The following is a 22,325-nucleotide window of genomic DNA, read 5'->3' on the forward strand; positions in this document are numbered from 1 at the left end:
GGCCCCCCCATTTCTTCAGGGTGCCCTAAGACCCGCAGATTATTTCACCGCGATTGGTTTTCCAACTCCGTGAGTTTAAAATTTATATTGTCTCGTTGTGCTTTGATAGTAGAAAGCTCGATTTTTTGTGCTGCAACTTCATCCTCAAGTAAGGATATTCTGGCCTCTGCCTCAGTTACTCTAGAAGAGGTATCGGTGCAGATCTTTGTAACTTTCCGGACAGCGTTTTGTACCTTTTTACATGTGACCTGCATGCGTTCAATTTCCGTTTTGGACTCCGCTCTGTGAGCTACCATCGTCTTATATATCATAGCAAGAGTCACCTCTGAATCACTACATGGCTCATTAGGCTGCTCAGATCCACACTGCCCATCCTGTAATGTATTTGCAACATCCATGACAGGATCTGGTGCTACACTCTTGCTTCTAGAAGCTGTGGACTTCCTAACTCTATGTTTTTTAACAGTTGTCGACGACCCCGGAGAGGTTTCACTGATTCTAGAGTCATCGTCCATGCTGCTTTCCCCAGGATAGTCCGCCCAGTCCTTGTCGAGGCTCTCATCTGATGAGTGATCTGACATCGAATAAAAATTATCCACAGTTTCTTGAAGGGAGAGAGAGTCAGAGCCGGCAGCGACTATCACCAAAGAGGAAGCCGCTAGCTCCAGGGGTAAATTGGAGCCAGGGGTACAGATAGTGTCTGTGCAAGCCTCTATTTAAACTGCATCTCCCATAATGCACCTGTCCAGGTTAATCTCATCATTCTCGGTGATGTCCGGTGCTGTCATCTCCATGGCTAAATTGTTTTCCGGAGTCCCACCAAAGGGCCCCCCTACCTGAATCACAGGACAATCTTGGGTGTTGATGCGCAATAACTGTTTTTCGAACATTTCAGGGAATGTTTGTGCACCTAAATTCGAGTTGAGTGTTTTTTTTCGTTCTCCTCCCTTTTTTGCGTTAGCAGCTGGCTCTGCCCGCAAAGAGACCTTCTCCGTACCGCCCGCCGGCCCAGACTCACCAAGCGCTCCGCCTTCCGCAGCAGACTGACCCGGAGTTTTCTGTTTGCCACTGGGGGTTTCGTGGGCGGTTTTGGCGGCATCCTTAATGCAGTGCCGATGCCCCCACACGAATACAGGAATACCCGCACAGGTATCCGAGGGGGGTGCGAGGAGCAAAAAAGCTGCAACCATGAGTTGTTGCCGAAAGGGAGCAGAGCGGCGTCCACACTGAAAGCCTCGTCGGAACCTGCCTACCGCTGAACCAGCTGCTGCACCAAACACCCAGGTAAGATTCCGGTATTCTCCGATATCCCTTTTTTTACCGACACCACATCAGGAGGTTCCACGAGCTGAAAGCCATAACCCGCCTTACTCCGCGAACACTGTGTCTATCTCCTTTCTCCGTACAGGGAGCAGAGGAGCAGGTACCTCACACCGCTACTGCAGCGGTCGCCATCTTGCCCCCCGTCCAGCCTACCAATCCTAGTGAAGTACGTATTCCTGGTTTTCTTGGGAGTGCATGGACCAATTGTTATCAGCAGGTCAATCAATGAGTATTTGCTTGATCGAAACCAACCTTTCTCAGTCAAGGTTTAGGTGTTGATAGGTGTTGCCAAGCAAAACCCAAAGAGAAAGAGAAGCTGAGGTACTGTAATTGAGGGTGAGGCTGGTGTCAATGGTGAATCTAAGTGATTTAGCATTCAGTAAAAGTTGCGGGTTGCAGCTGTCAAAGTTAATGCCTTTGTGCTGGTTTGTACTGTTTCTTGTTTATTTTTATTGGCTAACAACAAGAATTCGTTCTTAGTTTGGCCGAGATGTAAGTAGACACTGGACACCCTGGTCTGAATATTGTGGAGGCAGTGTTTGAGGCATTGGATGTCAGAAACTAGAGAGACTGTCAAGTAGAGCTGTGTTTCATTGACATTTTGATGACTCTTGATGCTGTTATCTGATAGTTGAGCAAAAAGTGTGCTCATGGAGAGTTTGAATTTGGCATAAGAAAGTATGGAACCCTGGGAGACTACGCAGGTGATCGGGATCTTTTGGGAAATTAAGTTGCCCATATGAACAAAGTTGGTTGGAAAGGTAGGAAAACCAGTGAAGGATGTGGTCGGTGAATGCCATTTAAACCTCCAGGGTGCATAGGAGGATGGATATCAGAAAGTGTGGGTCATCCTCATTTGTTGTTAGGAGGGCATGGCCTACAATGTGTAAGAAAGCAGTCTCCGTGCTGCAGCATGATCTGAAGCCAGACTGGTAGTCATGCAGGAGACGGTTATCACTGATGTGATTTTGGAGTTCATCAGACTGCTTTTGCAACTTGCCCATGAATTGTAGGCAATTAATGTGCCGGTAGCTGGGGAGGTCGTTACAAGCTAGTGTAGTTTTCTTTAGGAGTGGGAGGATGTGGCATATTTTGAGAGCCTCTGCAAAGATGTGTTGAGTGCAAGAGGCATTGACCATGGTGAGTAGGGTTGAGAGCATCCCCAAAGAGAGCTTTAGTGAGGAACGAGGGCAAGATATCATCATCAGAAGAAGCCTTTATTTCATGATTAAATTATTTTCACAAGTACTTTTTTTTAATACAAATGAATGTTCCTGCTTACTGCTTTTCAACCCACATATATGACAGTTCACATCTCATGACCCTTTAAATTATCTCTCTAAATACATATGCACCGCTTCATATGCTCATGGAGCACATCTGATGCTTTCTAATAGCTTCTGAAGTATCGGAAAATATATTCATCAGGGAAACCTGTAAATTTGATAATATACTAATTGTATGAGTGAGGCGGTGGGTCACGGCGGGGGAAGGGGGTTGGAGGAACCCAACTATGGGTTTGACCTTGTGACACTCAAAGCAATGGAGGGTCACTATAGTGGCAAGAACTGGCAAGGAGGGGGTTCGTTTTTTTGCTCAACCAGGCCAGGCCATTACTAACCGTCTCTAAATAACTGATTAAAAGATTAAGGTTGCCTCTCATTCCTAGGCAGGTTTTAGAATCTGTAATGGGCTTTTAAAGTCAAGTATCAAAAGTTGAAGTTTGTCGTGCACACCTCTTTTATTTCCTTGTATCCACTCCACCATTAACTGTTGTAAACGTCAACGTGAACAAGGGGCGGATCACGTTTTCCATGGCGCACGCATTAAGTGAATAATTGGTTAAAAGAAGGAATACAAGGAAATAAAAGAGGTGTGCACGACAAACTTCAACTTTTGATATTTGATGTACAACTGTCCCACCTGTGCGTAGCACCCATTGAAAAGATTAAATGGAACATTCTGAATGAAAGACATCAACACACACGTAAAATGCACATCCAAGGATTAATGAAACTTTGTGAACGGACATTTGGTTTTAAGCATTTCATGGACTTTTTTTTTTTTTTGAACTGATTGGAACATTTTTGTGAAACGTCACATACGTTCATGCAATAGTTGAACTGAGATCTGGCATGATGAACTTTTTTAACTTTGTATAAGCGCACTAGTTAACTTCATTAGGGAGGGCGGGGCATAGAATTGCAGGACCTGAGGAATGTTATGAATGATACTGCAGCATATTAAAGATCTATAATAAGTACGAAGGGCATTTAGATCTGTAGTCGAAGGGTATTCTGGGAAGTGTAGGCATGAGTGGTAACATACAGGGCGATTGAAAGGTTGTGAGAGGTTAAATCTTAGAGGCGTGGTAATCACGCAGGTGTTTTATTAGCAGCACCATGAGGCGCATTGCGAGAAGGATTTGTTAGCGGAAGCTATGAGGAGAGTAACACTCGACCAGGTATGAGAGCATTTCGATGCAGTTTGGTTAAAGATTGAGTAAACAGGTTGACATATGCCTTAACGGGCACTGAGTTTTATGTTTAGAGGGAAAGCGCTGTCAAAAAGTTCTGTTTAAAACGAAGCATGGATTAGTTAAAAATGTTAACGTAACAGAGTAAATGTTAGAGACTTGAAATCAGATGTTAATAGCAATGTTTTGTATTTTGTAGTGGACCCCTGACGAAGGATTTTAAACAATCCGAAATGCATTGGGCAATATATAAATCTTACAACCAAGGATGTCTAATGTTGGTATAACGTACACGGAAAAAGGCCTGGAGCATATCCGTGTTAAGAGAAGTTATTTACACATGATCATTCTGCGTGTGAAAAGAATCTGAAAAATAAAATCTAATGAAGAATAATTTGTGAGTACGAGTTATCATTACTGAATAAGGTGAAACGTTACCTAAATGCGTCTGACGCTGTGCGCCTGGATTGGAGTGGATTTCCACTCCATCATTAACTCTTTTAAAGTCAAGAACATGCCACAGGAGTTGCAAACCTACTCTGTGTAGTGATTCCCAGCTCACTTTGAGCTCATTGTGTGATATAAGCTCTTCATCTGGTGACTGTGTGAAGTGTGTGGATGTCACGTGGCACAGTGAAAGTTGGCAGATTTGAAAGGATGTAGAGCAAAGAATTGTTTCCCAGCATTTGCAAATCAATTGCATTAAGATGGGCTCATCATGTCTGCGGACCCTGCTGTTGACTCCATATGATGTTCTCTGTTAAATAATTCCTTATACAAAAACTGTGAGCAAGTCATTTGCACTCACGCTCTGTAAAGAACACCTCCGGCTACAGCCAATGGAGCAATACTTTCACACCAAGAACATTCGTTCAATCATTCCCATGGTATTGGCCATCTTGTTCCATTAACTTGGTTGTCTCTGCTCTTTTATCAATACACGTTTATCCTTGTCACTAGATTACAATTCCACTGTCGCTAATAATTGTTCTGTTATTTAAGGTAGAGGTAGAGGTATGTGGATTTGTAGAGCGCGGTTGTTGCCCGGTGGCGTCCAAGCGCTAGGAACCAACAGAGGAATTGGCGGTAGCAAGAAAATCTAGCAGAGAATTACTGTGGGGAGTTGAAGAGAAATGTCTTGAGCTGTTTCCAGAATGAGGAGAGATTGGGATTAGCTATCAGATGAAGGGGAAGGGCGTTCCATATCTTGGAGGCATTATGGCTGAAGGTCCTACCGCATGATCTGGCCTTTTTTATTCTGGGTGCGGTAGCCATAAAGGCCTGGTTTGAGCGGAGGTTTCTGCTTGTTTGGTAGTGGGAGACTAGGTCACGGGTGATCAGAGGACCTGTGTCCCAGAAAGCCTGGTGGGCAATACACATGGCTTTGAAGTGGATTCTTTGGCGTACTGGCAACCAGTGTAGGCTGATCAGGCCAGCTCTAACTGATTGTCGATGTGGGATCTGAAGCAGTGTGCGGGCTGCACAGTTCTGCACTGTCTGAAGTCTCCGCAGTGTATAGACTGGGGCAGCAAGGTAGAGGACGTTGTTAAAGTCCAGGCGGGACTGGATCAGACCCTGGATGGATACCTGCTTAGCCTCCATGGGTAAAAGATGAAGCACTTTCTTTAGCATCCTGAGAAGGCCAAAGCAGGTAGCCGAGAGTTTGGTGGCTTGGATATCAAATGAAAGGGATCTGTCCAGCCACACCCCAAGCTCTTGATGTTATTCCTAGGTGCTGGGGGGTGCCCAGACAGGGTTAAGCAACACAATCACTGTTTCTTTTGGCGTATACATGGTGTTATGTTACTAGTGCTTCTAAACACATGGATTAAGTATTTTATGTCGAAAATAATGTTAAATTAGAATGCGGCTGTCAAACCACGTAATATTCTCATAAAACGATGGATCTACCCAAGTCCTCAATTATTTTCCTCGCTTTCTCCTTAAGTTCGTAATTATTAAGTTGTGGTATCTTCCTAGTGTTTTTTGAATTTCTCTATACTTTTGCACCTATACCTAGACACCTTTTATAATAATGACATATATATTTCATTTTTCATTGAAACTCTATAAAACTCTACAATACCGCGCTCGGAACATGGGGGCAAGGCTGGGCTATACCAAACAAACGGAAATATAATCAATGGCTTTTTTTGCAGTTATATATAGCGCGAACTCGACCCAAAAGGTATTGGAGCGCTTTACCTGAACACCAGTTTTATTATAAAAGGTCACATTCATTATTTTTAGGCGCGGCCATCTTTTATTCTTGGAACACCACTTCTCTCATCTGTCTGTGCCCAGTTCTATGGGGATATATGGTGAATGCATGATGGCGTGACATGCCCTCTTATGAGCTGTTTTAAGGTAAACCATGCAGTGATAGCTGTGGAGCCTGTTTGAAGTTCACGAGCAGCTTCTCCTGCAACATTATGCTGAGGAAAAGCGTACAAAATATAAATTTACAGAATTCTTTTTTTCAGCCAACCATTAAATGGATCATCTCTAGGGCGTACACTTTTGTTACTATGCTGTGTTTCTTCTTTCTTTTTCGTTGTTGCCCAGAATGATTTTGCTTAGGCTTCCTGAGGTGTTCTTAGCATTGCACAGTGTGTTTGGTGTTCACATCATATGTATTAAGCTAATACTCATCTTTTTCCAATGTCATAAACAGAAGTATGAAATGATAACGCAATGTTTTTGGTATGCATTGTCTCTTTAAATGTTAGAGACCATAATACAACAAACAAGCAGAAAAGGCCCTCAGCAATCTCACCAGCGAATCAAAAACATCAATTACAATGTAAATAGGCTTCTGATTTGTTTCTAGCTTCACATTGCATAATACCATAACTCTAAACTCCTAACTGGATGAGATCTATACACGCAGGTGACAAGTGGTTTCTGCTCATGCCCTCATTTTTTTCACGTATTACAAGTGTCTTTTCCATCACATTTTTCTCCTTAATGACAAAATCATTTCCGCATTCCTCTGTAACAATAAGGAAGCCAGAATTTCATTAAAAAAACTGATTGAATTCTAGTTTAAAGAGGATGCAAACTTCTGAACTGGTTCAATTACCAGACATCATACCTTGCTACTCAAGATACTCGCTGGCTGGCTGGTTACCCATCTGTGCACTCTCCACCCGGCTGCACATTGAACAACATCTTTGCCCTCCATTTTCTATAATAGCAATTTTAACTATGTCACAGCACAGCTTCACCCACTCAAAACAAATTATCTTAGAAAGAGTAAAAGCGGTCCCTCTTGATCAAGGCCGTATTTACCCCTCCAGGTCCTGTCTCTGCCCCAAATACTGTGTTCCTAATGCAGATTTTCCTCATCTCACCTGGACCTGCCCACCTGTGACTTCCTTCTCGATTGAAGTATTTCGGGCCCTCTCCAAAATGATCTCAATATTTGTTAACCCCTCCCCACTAATGGCCCTCTTGGGAAATGTCCTCCCCATTCCCGCGGCCTACCATAGATTTACGGCCATCGCCTTGCTCTAGGCTAGGCACGAGATCGCCCTTCGTTGTGGGTAGCCCCGCACACCCCACATGAGGTCCTGGCTCAGTAGCATGACCTTCTGTGATCTGACCAGTGAGGTGTATTCATCCCAACTACCCCTCATGGCCCGCCCTAAAGACATTTGGCAGCCCTTTAGACTGTACCTTCTCATACGGCCTCCTAACACTCTGTCTGCTTCTCCAAAGATGTCTATTAGGGCACCCACCCTGGATAATTCCAGCTAAGAGACAGACTACTCCCATCACGCCTATAGCTCACCCTAAGATTTTCACAACGCACGCGTTGCAACCCGCCACACACCTCTCTTTCTGACCTATGGACTATCGGGATGCTTCTTTAATTTTACAATCTCTCCTCTGAGATTGTCTATTGCACCTGTACCTTACCCTCAAAGACAATTTTGATGTCAAGTTACCTACTCCTCGTCACTGCTCTCGTTACTCTGTAGTCACAAATTGAAACAAAAAAAAAAATATATTTTTTTTAAAAGAGTGAAAGTGCTAAGGTTAGTAGACAAAAACTTGTCTTCTATTATCAATAAGTCTAACCACATACCTTTACGGAACAACAAAAAACACAAAGATAATAAACTCTTATTATTGGTCCTCGATGGACAGCAAAAGGTACATCAAAGATCTATATCTGGGTTTGGAAGCCCTATTTTTTGCCTATCTTCAATCAAGTATTTCACTATCCAATCTAGACATTTTTGATTTCTTTAAAATTAAAGAGAAAATTGATAAACTAGGCCATCTCAACAATGCTGCCTTTATAACACTTCTGACACATTGGCTTTGATCAGGCCCCATTTCTTCCAAGATTTTCAAACATTTGGGCACCTGTAAAAAGTGAAACCCCCTCCTCCTATCCAGAGTAAATGGGCAAGTATTTCCATGGCAAAGGAAGGACTTGTGAACGCCTTAGTTGAGGAAAACTGGCAGCACCACTCAGGAGAGAGCCTGCGCGCCTGGCTGGTGCTGCTGCATATGGCAAGAGCAGCTCGACTTCTTCAAGCAGGATCTAAACCCGCGAGCGCACAAGCTCATGGCATCCACCTTACCGCCGCACACTTCAGTACTGCAGAAGATGGATAAAACGAACCAGGCATGTGGGTTCCCGAGGCAATCACTGCAGAAGGCGCTGCGGCACCATGGACACTCTTGACTAACTCTACCAGGTAACTCCAGAGTATGGTCTATTATTGAGCATTCCATGGAACAGTGTTATAGGCAAGAGTGAGGACAGAGATTTGCCCGACAACTACTAGAGCCCCGACCTCAAGGAGTTTGTGTTATAGCTTGTGAATGCCGTTATTCCTTTGAATTAGTAGGTACAAATAAAATACTTTTCATTATGAAAGCAAGTATTGGACTGGACATTCATTTATTGTAAGTACTGTGTGCACTTTGAGTTATGAGTTGTGTTCACTTACCTGTACCTTCAATCCCTAATGGAGCCTTTGACTAATCATCCACAGCTATCACTGAGAATCATGTGCAGAAGGGGTACATGGCCGAGTTGCTCATGATAAACAGTAGATAGGGGCCCAGGACATCAGGAGCGAAAGATCTCAATGCCCACAGGTGGTGACCCGTTGCCCATGGAAGGGGTTCTGAGAACATCATTGATGAGAGAACTGTGCCTGGAGGGGGCGCAAGTTATATTTACCTTAGAGCATGAGTTATAGTTACTATAGATAACTGTAACTGGTGAATTTCAGTGGTGTTAAGGTTATGTTGTTACTAGCATTTTCACCCAACTATAACATCACTTTAACCTTTAGTTTTTTTCAGTGAATGTAGATATGTTCTCTCTCACACACACACACAAACATGTATACATACACCCAAAATGTAATACAGATAGCAAAGCGGAATACCAAAGATTCAGCAGGTTCCTGGAGGGAAGACAAATTCACAACTCCTCCCAAAAGGGATTTCACCGAAATTCAAGGTACAAATCACCCAAGATTTATTTCAAAGGGAACATATACAAATTGCAATAGCCCTATAATGGTCAACTGAAACACAAAGATGGCTTTCCAAGATTGACACAGTTAGGCTTCTGGGCTTCGTCAGAACCTTCAAAAGGTAAAAGAAAGGCCTACTTACTTTCTTTGACAAGAACATTTCAGCCATTTAACACAAGCTTAAAGGCTTTGTCATTAACAACAAGTATCTGTCTAGAGCCTATAGAGACCAAACAGATTTTAGGAAGGTATAAAACAGGGTTAAAACATTAGCAAAAGTCTCTGGCCTGTGAAATAACAAACCTGTAGTTAAGGTACCTAATTAAGGGGGCTAAGGATCCTAAGCTAAGGGTATTAAGGATCCTTCATGGCTCGCCGTTTGTGTGCGTGGTTGCCTAGACACCCTTCATGACACTCAACAAATGAGGCCGCTTCCCGCTGGGCCGTCACAAAAGGCAGACCTACGGAGGATTTTTCACAGATGCCCCACGCATCCTGGCCACCTGTCTTCTCTCTGCCTGGGGACTTATGCCAGTGAATTTCCCCCATCTGTAAGGCAATCTTGGGCAAGTCGCTGCCTTCCTTTTGGCTGCCCTCAACAGGCTATGGCTGTCCCAACAGTGGTGCAGATCTATTTCTGAAGCTAGTTTTAAGCTTGGCCAGACATTTTGTTGATTAGCCCCAGACTGGTCAGACTGAGGTCTATCACCCAAATGTGGCATGATAAGGGTTTCAGCTGGGTGTGCACTCTCACACAGTTACCACACAAAACAACCTGAAATAACACATTCAGGGAAAAAACAAAGCAGGAAGGGGCAGGAGCCTCTCTACACAAGGGTATCTGTCTTTCTTCTTAATTTCACAGGAGATTGGTTCATTTCAAAGGACCTCAGGAATGTACCTACAATTACATCCTAGCAGGAAGGCCCACTCCATGCTCAATCTAGTAGACCTAAAATGGATCCCTATAAAACAAGGCATAACAGATGCACTTCACACAGACCCTAATCTACATGTTCAAAATGCAGTGTGCACACAGTCAATATATGCCACATGCACCCTACCTAAAGCCCCTTAATCTAACTGTCCATTTATTCCTATATTAAAAAGCAGACAGTAAAGGTTGCAGCTTATACTTCAAAGTTAATAAAGCTTACAGTGGTGGAAGTGTTTTGAGGGAGGATCACACCACGGCAGGCGTCCAAATACCAGAAATTTCAAAAACAAGGAGTGTCCACTGGTTAGAACCCATTTTGCTACCACAAGTGTAATAACTGCTTTTCATGTAATGCATACCACCATTATGGAGCATCTAAGTGTTGTAAACAACAGGTGTCAAAATTAATTAATTTAAAGGTACTTCACTTGCCCAACCTTTGGCGATTTGAACTTGTTACCTACCAGCAGCAAGGAATCAGCTCATTGGGCTTCCTAGTTTCATGAATATCTGCACCTGGTATAAATATGGATACATCTTTCTAGAGTCAGGCCCATATGGTACCTCAAGCATGATTTGAACATTTTAGTTTGAGTATTACGGTTACCCCTTGGGCAAATAATTCCTAAAATAATCCAACATGCACAGCTGGATTCCTTAAGGGCTATTTTGGTGAGACATACAATAATAGACCAAACTAACCTTAAGGAGAATGAAACTCCTATAACAGCCATCTGTCGAGCTGGAGAGAAAATCTTTCACAAGCTCAATTGGCTCTTTTTCAGGAAAATATTGTTTGATTCCCTCACTGATTTGTATTGTATTGCTCAGGCACAAGCAATAAAAAAGCATTGGAGTGAGTTACTCGACAAGGTAAACTTAGTAGCCAGTCCATTTTTAATTACACTTAGAACTGGTAGTATTTATTTATCTGCAATAACATAAAATGTCCTAGCTTTAGTAACAGAAAGTTTCAATTCTATTAAGGACATGGAGGGGAGGATTATGCTTTAACCTTTCTTCACTCTATTGACAGCAGCCTTAACAATAGAAACCATGTCCTTTTCCATAAACTCTTGGGAAGGAATAACCAATCATGTCCTTTATGTCCATATTATAGTCTGTTTTCAATCTCTATGCCCCCTCTTTCATCGCTGCTAAGCAGCCATGCAGTTAAGTGTTCCCTTAGCACCTCTTTTTGGGATTGTTTAATAAGTGTTGTTTTTCTGTATTCTGTGAAATTTGGTGATTTAACTGATGTGTTTACAAGAGCTGCGGGATCACGCCTCAGTGATCATTAAGTGGGCCTTTCTATAATAACCAGATATGCAGAATTCTCAAAAATTGAAATTATTATATATACGTGGTTTATTCTGACAACATTCTCTCAGACCCAGAAATATTTTCAGAAGTACTTCAAAAAATCAGTAAGTACAAGAAAGCATTAGGGTAATATTCTTAAATGTGAAGTGTTCACAACCTTCCACTCATTCTGCAAATGGTCCCTACTGGCCTAATACTCAGATCAAATTATTGGCTGTAAAAATAAAAAGGGAACTTAATCTTGGCTGCATAAAGTTTGTTTTAGGAACCCAACTGGTCTCTCAGCGATCATGTTCTGCTTAGAACTTGGCTTTAATGCAACATTAATATTTGAAAAATGGGTATACTTCCAAAAGTGTGCCTCTGGAGTATACAAATCTGTCTTTAGAAATTTCAAAAAAGGCCTTGGAAAATGCAACATAAATCGATACCTCTCCATGAGCTTACAAGAAAAAAAACGAAGTTAACCTGGTGCCACTGGAAAAACCATATACCAGACCGTCTGTGGTCAGCTGCCAATGTGTAAGCCATAATGCACAGTGGTGGTTAGCCGTCTGCAGTGGGTTGGGTGAAGGGCCAACTCACTGCTGCACACTGCTGGAAGCTGTGCGCAGGAGGGTTGGTCACATGCTCTGGCCAAACCTCTTGGCCAACCTTGACAGGCCAAGCTGAAGGCTGGGCGCAGTGGGGGGTGGCCCCAAGGGATGGAGCACCGGTTGTCCATATGCTTAAATTGCGAAGGGATGAAAAAACACACATAAAATCACTGACAAAAACAAAGTGTAAAGTGACATAGTTAGATATGGTAATAACATCTAAGCTGAAGTAAAAATAAATATATATATATATATTTAAACTGCAAATTACTGAAAACCCTAATGTTAAAGTGCTGTTGTAGTTAGTTGTTAAAATGAGATAAAGACCAAGGTTAAAAAAATAGAAAATACCCCAAAATTCACCAGTTATAGTTTAGTAAATTAACTATAAAGTGCGCCCCTGCCATGCACTGCTTATAACCTTACACACTACACACCAGTCATGAGATGTTAAACTACATCATTGATGACAACTCAAATGACACCATCCACATGTTAAAAATCACTAGATGTCATTTATCCCTTACTTACATTAACTGAAGCTTCGCCAAGCTGACACCTTTGTAAATTATATACACTAAACCAGACGCTCTTAATAATTTGACCTCTGAAACCCACTCAATTACTACTGGAAGCCAGGGACCGCGTCTAAGCAAAGTTTACGATCTGAACCTCAAAAATACACAAAAAATACAGATTCAAATATACATAAGAGACAAATTATGAAACATTTTATTTAATTTAAAAAAATATGCAAAAATCGAAATGTTTGTTATTTAATGTTAATAGGAATGTTAGAGCTTTTCAAAATGTATTTTGTTTTGTAAAAGACAAAGTGGTATGCTAGGTCCTAGCATAAGACTTGGTTCATGCTCTCCTTTGTCGATGCCTAACAGTGCCTCACTCGAGGCCACCAATCATCCAAAACTAAATTCCGTTAGCATGGCTTGCGCTTCTCCCATGAACCAGATAAAAATACCAACTTAATTTTGGTTTTTCATTTTCAAATTCCTTCACAATTACAGTGTGTTTTAAAAATGTCAATGTTGCTTTATTAATCTGGTAATATTATTTATTTATCTAAACATTTGTGCACCCCCTGAGTAGGAGTTGCTCACCTCCAAGTGTCTGTGAACCCCAGGTTAGGAAGCACTACATTTAATCATTGTTGTTTTACTTAAAACACCTCTGCATACATTTCGTCTACTGTTTACACCAGTTGGAAAGCCCTCCTAGTCACACTACACACATGTAGTCTGGAGGTGGCAGGGGCTGAATAGTAATGCTTTTCTTGACCAAACTCAGCTACATGGTAATGCTCCTTAATCAATTACTCTAAAATTAATTTTTGTAAATTGAGAAGTTTATTTTTAAAAATACCTTCAAATTTGCTGCAGCAAAAATGACATTCATAAACAGCGATTAAAGATAGTGATGACAGAGTTGCTGACTGCCACAATGGATCAGATATACGACAAACCAATCCTTTTGGGAGAAAAATAAAGAATTGTCAATGGATATATTACCATCATGAATAAGAAATCTGTTTAAAACCAAACGCTCTGAAAGTTTCAACCAGCTGAAGGCGATTGTATAAACAGAAACGTTCTTTAATGTGTTTGGCAGATGAACACTGAAAAACACAGATGGGCACTATTCAAAAATCCAAATAGTTAAAAGAGAAAAAGGTCCATGGAAGAAAATATAGATCAAGGCATGGTAATATGTAAAATTGTGTCCACGTTTTAAACACACCACCTATGAGCAGCTATCACTAGAATGTCCTGATAGGAACTTCAGTCTAGTAACTTTGAATGCTCAATCCGTGTAATGATCCAGTCGGGTTCAGCCCCTTTTGTGAATTCTCTTCGAAATCTGAAAGAGAAACAGTAAGATATCAAATGTATATCTTGAGAAAACAGCCTTGGTCAACCAATTAAAGAAGATGACATTCTGTCGCCCTACAACTTGTAATAAGAGTGTAATTTTACACATACCTGCGTGCTCGTTGCAAAATTAAGTATTCTACCTCTTTATAGATACTTGTGCAAATAGTAGGAAGGGATAGATACTTGTGCAATAGTAGGAAGGGAGAACATTTTATCATAAAGAACCTTTATGCAGCTATACTAGAATCTAAACACAAATAGTGGTTAAGAAAATTTAAATGACCACCAACGAAATCCACTTTACCGCCGAATCCCTTCATAATGATTCCTACATAACCAATATCCTTTATTTAGAACGTGGCCAAATCAGTGTTTCATTTACTAAACGCAAAAAAAAAAAATAATGAACCACTGAAGTCTGTGGAGAGAAAGTGTATTAACCCAAGTCACTCCACTAAAGGCAGCTTATGTAGTGTGCACGGAGAAGGCTAGGGGCCGTATTCTGCACTTGCTACATCCATGTGTCCCAAGCTGCATTGCAGACAATTTACAGAGCATGATCATACCTCATGTCCTATGAGCATTACTCGAAGATGTGCAATTGGCCATCTCATCTCTGTCCAAACGCTTGTACAAAGTCAGGTGATGTCATCAGTGAGATATGTTATTGATGGTATGTATTATGCCTCTGTGATGTAATCTGTAGTGCACTGTGAGGGACTGAGGAGTGATGGCTGTGCACACCATAAGTGCCAATGTCAGATACATGTTTTGTTTTTAGTTTATACAATAACTGCTACACCACTTCAACAAAAGACGTTTCGGTGTATTTATTTATATAGGGGGTTGTTATTCTATAGCACTGAATTGTGTTCCGTTATGGCCTCTACAGGGCACTTAGTGGACTAGAAGTCTCAGCCATATCCGATCAAGAGCTACAGGATGATGGGCTGTTTCAACAGCTCCCCGGGGTTATTAGCATGGGAGTCGCCTGGCTGGGGTCCCAAACAAATATTTATGAGCTGTAGGCTTTGGCATACAGCCATGCACTGTTGAACCACGCAGATAACTCAACATAATCAGAAGAAATCCTTTTGCTTCAGGCTGTGTTTAGTAAATGGATGCATAGCATGCTGCAATGCACGGTGCATATCACTCACATAACTTTAGATTACTAATGGCCTTTGACTGCACTTTTCTTCAGACCTTTAGCCGCATACACTTGGTGTCCAACTTACATAACAACTGTGTTGTGCAGTCTAGTGCTGCAAACTTTAATCGTGGCATGTTCACAAAATGAGATACACCATTAAGAAGTTAGTGTGGGCTTCAGAGCCACCCCTGACTGCACACTGAATTAGGTGACGGTCAGTTTTCTCGGTATTTGACTATGAGGCCTTTCGTCTTTTTCCAGGGGGAATTCTTGTACTTTTGCACTACAATCTGACAACCGAGAGAGTTCCTTTAGCCACTTGACTTTCCAAAGGTAGTACTGGAAAGCAGTTCAAGCATATTCCAGGATGTGGTATATGGTTACGAAATGGCATTAGTTATTACACTAAGCTCAATATTCAATCACAGCTATATTTTTGGAAAGGAATAGGTGTTATATACACCAAGTATGAAAGTATAGCAGGAAAACATAAAACACCTGAAGGTCCAAACACTGAAGGGGCTGAGATATGACATCACACACAAACAAGGTATGATCTCACACACCAATAAAGGAAAGACGTTACATAGAAAACAACATAGGACCTAATGGGCGCTTAATCTTAGTGATATTCAGTTTACTGTGAGAGCTGTTTAGTCCTGTCAATCAACAGAACAGATGTGGTAGACTGATTTCTACAATGCATCACGTTGACGATGATAACTCTGGAAAACTTTACTCAATGGCCTTTGGCACAAACTGGACATTCAATTGGTATGAGCCAGGGTAGCTGCAAATTCTGTAAGAGAGTCAGAAAACCCAAGTAATCCAATATGACACGACCCAAATTAAAAAACATTACTTACCTTGAGCCAAATGTGATGTTTTAGTGTGGCGATGGGCTAGTATATAAAGTTTTGATGTCCACTGAACTGAGTGATTGGGGCTCCAATAGTTTCCGCAAGAGGACACAGTTCAGGGAAAACCAGTTGTGGTCCAAGCTGTTCACAAGCCACAATTCACTGAAATAGGGGACACAGTTGCTGGAACTGGGCTAACACCATCGGGTGCCAAAACTTCTCAAGTATCTCATAACGGGTTAGTCGTAATCAAGACTGCCACACACTATGGACCCTCAGGCTCATGAGCTGGAACCGTGCGGACCAGAGAGAAAGATCAAACAGCTACACTATCAGCGTGATGAATGACTGCCAAACTACCATAAGCGTTAGGGTTAAACGACCAAAGATCCATATCTAGAAAAGATAGACATAGGTTACCACAAAGCTTGGGCTGGCCCAGATGAAGGAGACCCCCTGTATTGTATTGTATTCCTGGAAGACAGTCTGCACTATGTACACCTTCACACGGGTGGCCAGTTCTGGCCAGCTGAGTTGCCAGTTCTTCGTGTTTACAGGGTGCCTCACTCCCTTAAGACCACCTTCTTGCAAGGCTTTACTTTCTGTCCTCTTTGCCAGATAGCATACCCTCAGGTCCTGAATCATAGGCCTGTTCCTGTCTTGAAGAACCAGCAACAAACAGACCTGCTTGTGTGGGGGTGCACAATCTCCTTTCTAAACAAAGTAGGCGTGACAGTAAAAATAATTGTAACCCTTGTCCTAGTTGGAATAGCCAGGGATGTCCTCTTTTCACCCCGACTCTTTGGCCTGACCATGGAGCCGCTGGTCATCTAGCTGAGGGAGAGGCACTTACAAAGGGCAACTCCGTTCCTGACTAATTGTGTGTTGTTCTTGTACACAGAGCAGTGTGCTTTTTTTGAAAAACCCAGAGTCTTATCTTGAAGCTATTATTAGCGAAACCACGAGATCCAGAGGGTTACCTGGAATACAAATTAACTGGGTAAAATTTGAAATGCAGACTGATTACTTAGTATCTGTTAAGCTAGGGCAAGGAATCTGTTAGGTACTTGGGAACATTCAAAAACAGGGATAATCAATTGGTGATCTGAGCAAACTATGGCCTGGCGCTGGGAAAAAAACCATCAAGGGGCAGGTGGAGCGAATGTTTGTGAATGGTGGGTATTTGAGCAATTTCGCGAGAACTGCCTTGGATATGTCAACATACTTCAGAGAAGGGCCTGCCGTGTCAGTGAAGTGTCTCGCTCTCTCACTGTGAAGCCTGCACAGTTCCTCCCATTCACCCAAATGAACACGGCCCTGCAGTGGAGAGGTTGTATGGACTACTTACCAACTGCTCAATTGTAGTCGCTAATAACGCCCTAGAGAACGGATGAGGTTTGGAGGTTCTCCTGAGCTCATACTAAAGCTCCATCTATAGATTAGCGGCATACATTGCTGCATTTTAGATTTCTGAACAGGCTCCATTGCTACCCTGGCTCTCTGCCCACAACTGACCATCAGTGCCTTTGAGATGTGAAAGGTGTATATCAGAACCTGCTGGTTTCTTACACCAGGCATAGGATTGCCCTCCCGCTCTGGCTTAGTGGGCACACATAGCACAGACCATCGGGGTGATAGTGGACTTGGACGTGGAGGGCGGCTCACTGATATTTTTGCTGGGATATGTCAAACCCTACCCAAAGCTGTGCGGCGCCTGCTAGCAGTGTTGATACTGATGGCAACAGGCAGAGTACTGGGCACATGACAAAGGTCCGTCTCAAGAGTGAAAGGCAGACTAAAAGCAGCTGCATTCAACAGTGAGATGGAGGAGGTGGATGCTCGTGTGTAAGTGCCACATGTAGCCAAGACATAGGGGGACCACTCAGATGGCATTTAGATAGCGATGTAGATGGCAGCCTGTTAGGGGGATAAGAGTATTAAGGTAACAACTGAAATAATATGAGTTTGAAGCTAATAGCCAGATAATGTGATGGAAAGCTTCTGCTTTCCATAGTTTTATACATTATAGGAATGTTTGATATAGCCTGCGCCACTAATTAGATGACTAGTGTTTATGAAATGGCTGGACCTATGCCCTTAATGCACTATTGTATTGATAACATACAAGAAACGAGTCTATGATCTTCTGTTACCGTAAATCCCTGTACCCACAATATATGATTGTCTCAAGCCTGTACTCAGTTATTTTATTTTTGCTTTCCTGGAGATTACATTTTTTTTTTAAAATATCTTTATTGAATTTTATCTTTTCTAGTACATTAGTCTACTAGCATCGATACATATCGCTGTGGCAACAATATCATTTGTTCCATAACACTATACATATAAATCAAAACATTTCCTTCACATTGCTTCAGTGGCATCCATGTCTGGGGCATAAGGTTGCACATGCGTTGGTAAGTCGCCTTGGGCTCCTGCAGCCCGCACATTCTGTCATCTCCAATTGGGGGCCAGAGTGAAGATGTTTAGTACGCCTCTCCATGACAGCAAGAGTAATGCGTGAAATATCAATGCATGCAGACAAATGCTGTTCACATTTGGATTCAGCTCTTGGATTAAATCACATAACTTTTCATAAGCAAATAGTTCGACGTACATGTAAATGTCAAATCCGTTCACTAGATATTATTTTTTATAACAATTTCAACCGAATCTAACAACAGCAAATAATAAATCTAAACAAAAGAGACATCAAATGACCGAGGGTGTATGTATCTAGTGTCTAGTGTGTCATCTGGGTGCAGACGCGGCCAGACTGGTGTGTAAGTATAGTGTGTGGACTGCTACTTCTGCTTTCTATGCAGTTGTATGGTTGTTAAGATAATGTGTTGTAGGAGCTACTTCTGTGCAGTGTTTTAAGGAGTGTGAGGTTCTTGCCCAGCCCAACAATTGCAGTTGGAGTGGCATGTAGAGACAGCGCGTCATCATCTGCGTCTAGGTGGCTCATCAGGTGTCAGGTCCCGCCCGTTGCGCAGGGGGTGTCTGCAGTGTGGCATTAGAGCATGTAAGAGTTCTGTGCATTTCGTCCCAGGTCTGCGCAATGGGGTACTTACGCAGCCCTGCCGTTTCTTCCCTGTGTAGGGTGGTGCCCTCTGCCTGTGCTCAGACTTCAAGGGATTTCACCCAATGTGATAACTCTGGTGGGTCCTTGTGCTTCCACCTCTTAGTAATGAGTCGTTTCGCTGTTATGAGGCCCAGGTCCCGAGGGGACAGGACCACAGCATATGTAATAGATCAGCACCTAGGTGACTGCACCTTGGGCATTCGGAAGTGTTGATGTTAAAATATTTATTGATTTTGTCTGGTGAAAGATACGCCCTGTGTAATATGTAAGTTTGTATGAGTTTGAATCGTGAATTTCGTGGTATGTGTCAGTGGCGTAACGAAACTTGAGGGGGCCCCCCCTGCAAACTAAATGGAAGGGGCCCCCTCCCATCCTCCGTGCCAGTCTAGAGCTCTCAGGCCAGCGACCCGCCATACTGCAGGGGATGCGGGCGATTGTTACGCCACTGTCACCAATCCAGCCATTATAAGTAATACTGGATGGTGGAGTTAAAGGCTGGGCTTAGTCTGCCCGCAGGTTATCATAGGTGGTGGTTCATTCATTACAGGGTCCCTGCCATCAGTAGACCGGGACAGTTTGCCCAATTTTAGGTGGGTTTCCTGATGCAGACTCCTGTCATGATATACAACATCGGGCCCACTCATCGTTCAGTTTTGACAAAAGTGCATCCACTGCTCCTTCTCGTTTCCATTTTAAAACATTAGACAAAGCGACAATGCAGTATTTCAAAAGCAGATGTAACTACAAAGAGCACATTTTGATAATACATCTTTATTAGTAGACAATAGCAATCTTAAGAGGCATTGCATAGCTTCATACACACTGTGACCCCAATTCCATCACAGTCTCTCTCTCTCGCTCTCTCTCTCTCTCTCTCTCTCAGTGAGTCAGTCTCTCTCAGTCAGTCTGTCAGTCAGTCAGTCACTCTTTCTTTGTCAGTCAGTCGGTCTCTCTCTGTCAGTCTCTCTATCCCTCTCTTTCTGTCAGTCTCTCTCTCTCAGTCAGTCAGTCTCTCTCTCTCTCTTTCAGTCAGTTTCTCTTTCAGTCAGTCTCTCGGTCAGTCAGTATTCAGTCTCTGAGTCAGTCAGTCTCTACTCTCTCTCCACTCTATCTCTCTCTCTCTCCATTCTCCCTCTCAACTCTGTCCACTCTATCTCCACTGTCTCTCTCTCCACTCTCTCTCCACTGTCTCTCTCTCTCTCCACTGTTTCTTTCTCCACTGTCTCTCTCTCCACTTTCTCTCTCTCTACTCTATCTCCTCTCTCTCTCTCTCTCTCCACACTCTCTCCACTCTCTCTCTCCCTTCCCTCTCTCTCTCTTCACTCTCTCTCCTCTGTCTCTCCACTCTCTCTCTCCACTCTCTCCACTCTCTCTCTTTACTCTCTCTCCACTCTCTCTCTTCACTCTCTCTCTTCACTCTCTCTCTTCACTCTCTCTCTTCACTCTCTCTCTTCACTCTCTCTCTTCACTCTCTCTCTTCACTCTCTCTCCACTCTCTCTCCCCACTCTCTCTCTCCACTCTCTCTCCACTCTCTCTCCACTCTCTCTCCACTCTCTCTCCACTCTCCCTCTCCACCGTCTCTCTCCACTCTCCACTCTCTCTCTTTCCACTGTCTCTACTCTCTCTCCACTCTCTCTCTCCATGCCCTCTCTCTACCCTCTCCACTCTCTCTCTCTGCTCTCTCCCTCCACTCTCTCTCTGCTCTCGCTCCACTCTTTCCACTGTCTCCCTCCACTCTCTCTCCACTCTCTCTCCACTCTCTCTCCACCCTCTCTCTCTTCTCTCTCCACTGTCTCGCTTCACTCTCACTCCACTCTCTCTCCTCTCTCACTCTACACTCGTCACCCTCTTTCCACTCTCTCTCTCTCCACTCTCTCTCTCCATGCTCTCTCTCTACCCTCTCTCCACTCTCTCTCTGCTCTCTCCCTCCAATCTCTCTGCTCTCGCTCCACTCTCTCTCCACACTCTCTCTCCACTCTCTCTCTCCACTCTCTCTCTCCACTCTTTCCACTCTCTCCCTCCACTCTCTCTCCACTCTCTCTCCACTCTCTCTCCACCCTCTCTCCACCCTCTCTCTCTTCTCTCTCCACTGTCTCGCTTCACTCTCGCTCCACTCTCGCTCCACTCTCACTCTACACTCATCCCCCTCTTTCCACTCTCTCTCTCTCTCTCCACTCTCTCTCTCCATGCTCTCTCTCTACCCTCTCTCCACTCTCTCTCTGCTCTCAGCCTCCAATCTCTCTCTGCTCTCGCTCCACTCTCTCTCCACACTCTCTCTCTCCACTCTCTCTGCTCTCTCTCTCCACTCTCTCTCGCCTCTCTTTCCACTGTCTCCCTCCACTCTCTCTCCTCTCTCTCTCCTCTCTCTCTCCACTCTCTCTCCACTCTCTCTCCACTCTCTCTCCACTCTCTCTCCACCCTCTCTCCACCCTCTCTCCACCCTCTCTCTCTTCTCTCTCCACTGTCTCGCTTCACTCTCGCTCCACTCTCTCTCACTCTCCTCACTCTACACTCGTCCCCCTCTTTCCACTCTCTCTCTCACTCCACTCTCGCCCACTCTCTCACTCACAAAGCAGTGTGCGTTGCCATGGGCGTCTGCAGAAATGTTTCCGGGGGGTGGGGGGACACATTTTTAACTTCATCACCATCTCCTTTGCACCCTTCTCCCGTCTGCCTTGTACCCTTCTCGCCCTCCCCCTTGCACCCTTCTCCCCCTCCCCCTTGCACCCTTCTCCACCTCCGCCTTGCATCATTCTCCCCTCTGCCTTGCACCCTTCTCCTCTCAGCCTTGCACCCTTCTCCTCTCAGCCTTGCACCCTTCTCCTCTCAGCCTTGCACCCCTCTCCCCTCTGCCTTGCACCCTTCTCCTCTCTGCCTTGTACCCTTCTCCTCTCTGCCTTGCACCCTTCTCCTCTCTGCCTCCCACCCTTCTCCCCTCTGCCTTGCACCCTTCTCTCCTCTACCTTGCACCCTTCTCCCATCCACCTTGCACCCTTCTCCCCTCTGCCTTGCACCCTTCTCCCCTCTGCCTTGCACCCATCTCCTCTCTACCTTGCACCCTTCTCCTCTCTACCTTGCACCCTTCTCCTCTCTACCTTGCACCATTCTCCCCTCTGCCTTGCACCCTTCTCCTCTCCACCCTGCACCCATCTCCTATCTACCTTGCACCCTTCTCCTC

The 22,325-nt window shown here is 43.7% G+C and overlaps 1 protein-coding gene across 1 annotated transcript in view; it reads right to left on the reverse strand.

Annotated features, from left to right (window-relative positions):
* Window positions 1–12,866: 12,866 nt before the first annotated feature.
* MAIP1 (matrix AAA peptidase interacting protein 1) overlaps window positions 12,867–22,325 on the reverse strand; it is a 76,071-nt gene continuing 66,612 nt past the window's right edge. The window contains exon 5 of the mRNA XM_078683705.1: window positions 12,867–14,034. Coding sequence (XP_078539831.1) covers window positions 13,956–14,034 — 79 coding nt within the window. The 3' untranslated portion in view covers window positions 12,867–13,955. The remainder of the gene's footprint in view (window positions 14,035–22,325) is intronic.

The sequence above is a fragment of the Lissotriton helveticus genome, chromosome 3_1 (genome assembly GCF_964261635.1).
Source record: "Lissotriton helveticus chromosome 3_1, aLisHel1.1, whole genome shotgun sequence".
In the NCBI taxonomy this organism is placed as follows: domain Eukaryota; kingdom Metazoa; phylum Chordata; class Amphibia; order Caudata; family Salamandridae; genus Lissotriton; species Lissotriton helveticus.